Source organism: Rutidosis leptorrhynchoides, chromosome 3 (assembly GCF_046630445.1).
Source record: "Rutidosis leptorrhynchoides isolate AG116_Rl617_1_P2 chromosome 3, CSIRO_AGI_Rlap_v1, whole genome shotgun sequence".
Lineage (NCBI taxonomy): Eukaryota > Viridiplantae > Streptophyta > Magnoliopsida > Asterales > Asteraceae > Rutidosis > Rutidosis leptorrhynchoides.
In genome coordinates, this window is record NC_092335.1 from 178,589,818 (window position 1) to 178,594,609 (window position 4,792).

The 4,792-nt window shown below is 34.8% G+C and overlaps 2 protein-coding genes across 2 annotated transcripts; both read left to right on the plus strand.

Moving 5' to 3' along the window:
* Positions 1–1,719: 1,719 nt before the first annotated feature.
* LOC139900655 (probable serine/threonine-protein kinase PBL28) lies at positions 1,720–2,133 on the plus strand. The gene has a single exon (XM_071883418.1). The coding sequence runs from the start codon at positions 1,720–1,722 to the stop codon at positions 2,131–2,133; it is 414 nt and encodes a 137-aa protein (XP_071739519.1).
* Positions 2,134–4,067: 1,934 nt separating this feature from the next.
* On the plus strand, positions 4,068–4,508 carry LOC139900656 (L-type lectin-domain containing receptor kinase IX.2-like). Its single transcript, XM_071883419.1, has one exon. It carries the CDS (start codon positions 4,068–4,070, stop codon positions 4,506–4,508), a length of 441 nt encoding a protein of 146 aa, XP_071739520.1.
* Positions 4,509–4,792: the final 284 nt, after the last annotated feature.

A 4,792-nucleotide genomic window follows, 5' to 3' on the forward strand; every position in this document is an offset into this window, starting at 1 on the left:
AACAGCCACAGAAAAACAAAGGCAAAAAATTGATAACACTTGCAAGCATACCTAACGTATGATCGTAAGCTGTTGACGACGATAATTCAAAATTACACTTGCGCAGCGACGCCCGCTTTGCCGTTTGTTTTACAGAGACAACATCATTGACTGCATCTGTTCTATCATCCTTTTTTTTTCTTTTTCTGGTGCCTCTCACCATTAGAATCATCAACACAATTATGAAGACAAAAAAAAAAAAAAAATTAACAGCACTATAGAGACGAAGCATTCCATCAACGAACAGTAGCACATACTATCGAAGGAACAACATAGCCCACAACAACAACACATTAAATAAACGAAAAGGCCAAGAAAATACCTGGAAGGATGAACTACAATCACACGAGCCTGAATTAAACCAATAATTTTAAAAGGCGTTAATATGAGAGATACAATCCCACTTGTATTTACAATGTGGTTAATATACCCCATTGTAATTTATTTATAAAATTACAGGAAAAAATAGTTATAAAAAACATAATATAAATGAATAAACTCCATTTCAATTATTTTATATCAGGCTAAAACAAATTTAAATGACTAAGTTTGACTGCTGAAAAGATGCAAGGTGTGTTTGAAAGTATTCTGCTTCTCAATGGAAGTCGAAGAGGTTGCCATAAAAAACATAACCATGCTGTTTCATATCTTGTTTATAAACAAAAGTTCAGGAAGTTCTAAATAACAAATACATGTTCACAATTCAAACTACTTTGCACATAATGGTTCAAAGTAGTATATGATACATATAAATGTAACCTGTCAAAACATACACAGATACACAGACATATTTTCAATGGAAGTTAAATACGTATTAAAAAAACATAAACATGTTGTTCAAGAATTTTGCAATGTAAGTTAAAAAAACACAAACATGCTAAACTGAAGAGGTTCTAAATGACCAATATATGTTGATTATTCAAAGTATTTTACACATCATCATTCAATAGCTTCTAAAGAATTAACATTAAACTAAAGAGGTTCTAAATTACAAATATATGTTGATTATTCAAACTATTTTACACATCATCATTCAATAGCTTCTAAAAAATTAACATAAACATAGTAAGTCGAAGAGGTTGTAAATCATGTGCATTAGCTACATACAAATCGAACCTATGATCAACGTGCAGCAATCAATAATACTAATTAAGAAATTCAATAGCAAGCACTAATCAAGAAATAGAATACCAAATACCTTTGCTGGTAAACCAAAAACTGGAATCAACAGAAAATGGATTTTGGCTTGCAACACGAAAACTGGAATTAGAGTTGGAATTGGAGAAGATATTATTGGTAAATTGATAAAAAGAAACAAAGAAGCATGTCGTTCATGAAGTCCCGGGTGTCCAAGGTATGGGAAGTATGGCGCAGCAGTACTTGTTTGTACAGATGATGAAGCAACCCCTCGTGCACCCTTTTTTATATTATTTCCAGTCGACGCCGACCGGTTAATGCTCCTCTCCCGGTTCGAAAGTTGGCCGGTCGACATAGGGCAAAGGGTAAACAGTCGGCGTATGTGAGTGAGAGGGGTAGACGTGTACCAATGGGAGAGATACAATCCCACTTGTATTTAAAATGTGGTTAATACTGCCTCTATAGAAGAGAAGAATAAAAGTGAATGTTCCAAGAGAAGCACCACTGTCTTTATAAAACGCCTACGCCGTAAAGAAAACGAAAATGTATTCGCTACAGACGTTGAAATGCTTACAACTTGTAAGCATCGCAACATATTGTGATGCAGTTGACGAGAAGATCCTTGTCGTTGAGGATGCATCTAATGGATACCTTCGTCAATATTTGATAAACAAAAAAGACAAATCTATTCTTACATGGGAAAAGCGTTTTGCATATGGATTAAAGTACCTACACCATGAGATGGAAGACCAAAAGAGTGTGATAAACCGTGATTTCACTACAATCTCAATTGATTTAGATGAGAACTTTGGGGCAAAGATTGTTGACTTTGGGCGCTCGATGTTCCTTTCTTCGAACCAAGATTCTCTTTATTTGAATTCACTTTGTGGCACTGTATGTTACGTTGATCCAGAATATCTCCAAAGTAGTAAGTTAACAAGAGAATCAGATGTATAAATTTTTGGAGTAATTTTGTTTGAAATTTTATGTGGAAGGATGGCCGGTGATAAAATGTTCACAAACGAGAGTGAAGATGGGCTGGTATATGTGGCACGCCAATGCTTCCATAAGGGAACACTAATGCAAATAATAGATCCTTTAATCATAACTGAAGGGCCCAACAAAGATTCTATACACACATTTGCAAAAATTGCATATAGGTGTGTGTCTGCAACTCAAGACCAGCGTCCAACTATGAAAGTCGTTGTCAAAGAGCTTGAGAAAGCATTACTGCTTCAAGTAAGCCCATATATCATAAAAATATTCCTTTTTGTATAGTAGTATATAAAAACTTGTAAACTGATTACCAAGTATGCATTTACAAAATCAACCTTGTGTCATATCAGTTACTTTAATTCTTGATTCGGGATACACCTCTATACTAAGTGTGATTAAATACAGTTTATATATGGTGCCTAAGGGATATGTATGATGCATATATAAATATTTGATTGGTAGATTCACCCAACCTATTACCTATCATTACTGCGTAAATAGTTAGTTATACTTTATGTATCAAAATTATGATGGAAATATCATTGACGATATAAAAAACCTACAGATTTATATTACTGATACAAATATTGATGCATTATGCAAACGCCCTTGCAAACTGAAAAAACACTAACCTTTGAAATAAGTTTTTGACACTGATCTTTATTTTTCATGATATTGCTTAATGGAGGAACAAGTACATTGCCAAGAACACTCCGACCAAGTTGTCGATGGATTTGATTTGACACATGAAATATCTGTAACACTCTCCTTTTGTTTTCTTTTTTCCTTTTCTATTTAATGTGCCAATCAATAACTTATTTCCTATTTTTGTAATTATTGTAGAAGGATGTTAGTGCATGTAATCCCCAGCCGTAGATGGTTTATCATTTCTTATATTTAGTCATGTAATAACGTTGTTTGTTGACTATTGAGTACATATGTGTGGGTGAGATTATTTATTTATTCAAATCAATATGTTAAACTGCAGACACAGTCGACCGTGCGTGTTCACACACACGTCCGACTGTGTGACACACTCGACCGAGTGTGTCTGGGATGGGATGCAGTATATATACGGAATTAAGCCTCTTTTGTGAGGTTACACATTCCCAATAACTCTAATCATCTAGTTTTCGTTACTTACGATCCCAATACCATAAACCACCGAATTAACACGTTTAGGCATCGATCTAATCTAGATTCATCCCTAGGTTCGACCCAATCGATCACGACACGACGTAATCCGCGGTTTGACTCGTTTCTAGTGAATTCCGCATCTAGAACCGATCACAAGCGACCTAAGATCTATCAAATCGACGTCTACAAAGGAACCTTCAGATTATGCAGTTGGAAGTCCTACCTCGAACAACTTGAAGGTAATTTATTTTTTTAAGAAACGTATAAATATCATTTGCACATAAAGATGCATAACGTGATTAAAAGAGATAGATATTGGTGTAAAAAATATGACTTTTTAGCCCGATATCAAAGAGCTAAATGAACCAAGCTCGAGCTCGACTTGTTTACGCCTTTATTAGATACCATTTAATAAACTCGACTAATAACTTAAACACTTTATATTAGAATGAAATACATCTGTTTATCTTATTGTAACAAACTAAACATATTCCAATTTGGATCCCTTCAATGCGTTTAATACCTTAGGTAGTTAGGTATATATATTCAATTGAATTTTATGGTTCGACATCTGCTTATCCTTTTGTAATAAACTAAACATATTTGAAGTTTTTGTACCCTTGTAGCAAAGTATAAGCTCTAAGACTGTTTACCTCGTATCACAATATTGCAGGCAAATCTCTTTGAGCACCTTTATATTCCACTCAGTGATATAAAGCTGGCCACCAATAACTTTTCTAAGGCATACCATGTTGGAGATGGCGTACACTGTTGCTATGTACTATTACATAGCAGAACTTGAGCATTTTGATCAAGAAAAGTTTGCCTCCGTAAAAGAGAAGAATAGAATTCAACTACCAAAGAAACGTTCCACTGTACTTATAAAACGCCTTCGTGGAGACAACAAAGAAGGAAAAGAATTATTTTTTAATGAAATTGAAATGCTTACAACTTGCAAGCATCCTAACATAGTCACTTTACTTGGATTTTGTGATGAAGATCTCGAGACGATCCTTGTTTTCGAGAATCCTATTTATGGGGTCCTAAGTCATAATTTGTATGTCAAAGACCAGACTTTTCTTACATGGTCAAAACGTTTAAGAATATGCCTTGATGTTGCATATGGATTAAAGTACCTACATTACGAGAAGGAAGACCAAAAGATGATACTAAATCGTAATATTGCTATAAGATCCTGAATTTTGTGCGTCAGGAAAATGTTTTTGGAAATGTTAGTAAATGTGTGCAGCAGAAAGTGCCACTAAAAGTGAACCTAACACTCATGCATTTTCAAATTTTGCATCAGAATCAGATTTAGACAATTTCAGTCCCTGAAAGAAGCCCTGAAAGAAGCTGTTGTTTCAGTTTTACACTATGAGGCGCGCCGCATCTCTATGGGCCGCGCCGCGGCTCCTACCTGGTGGAAGTTCCTTGTTTTTATTTTAAACGAAGGGCATTTTGGTCAATTCACATGGGGACGAGA

Coding starts and splice junctions, on each gene's coding strand:
- LOC139900655 (XM_071883418.1), top strand. CDS start 1,720: ATGTATTCGCTACAGACGTTGAAATGCTTACAACTTGTAAGCATCGCA.
- LOC139900656 (XM_071883419.1), top strand. CDS start 4,068: ATGGCGTACACTGTTGCTATGTACTATTACATAGCAGAACTTGAGCAT.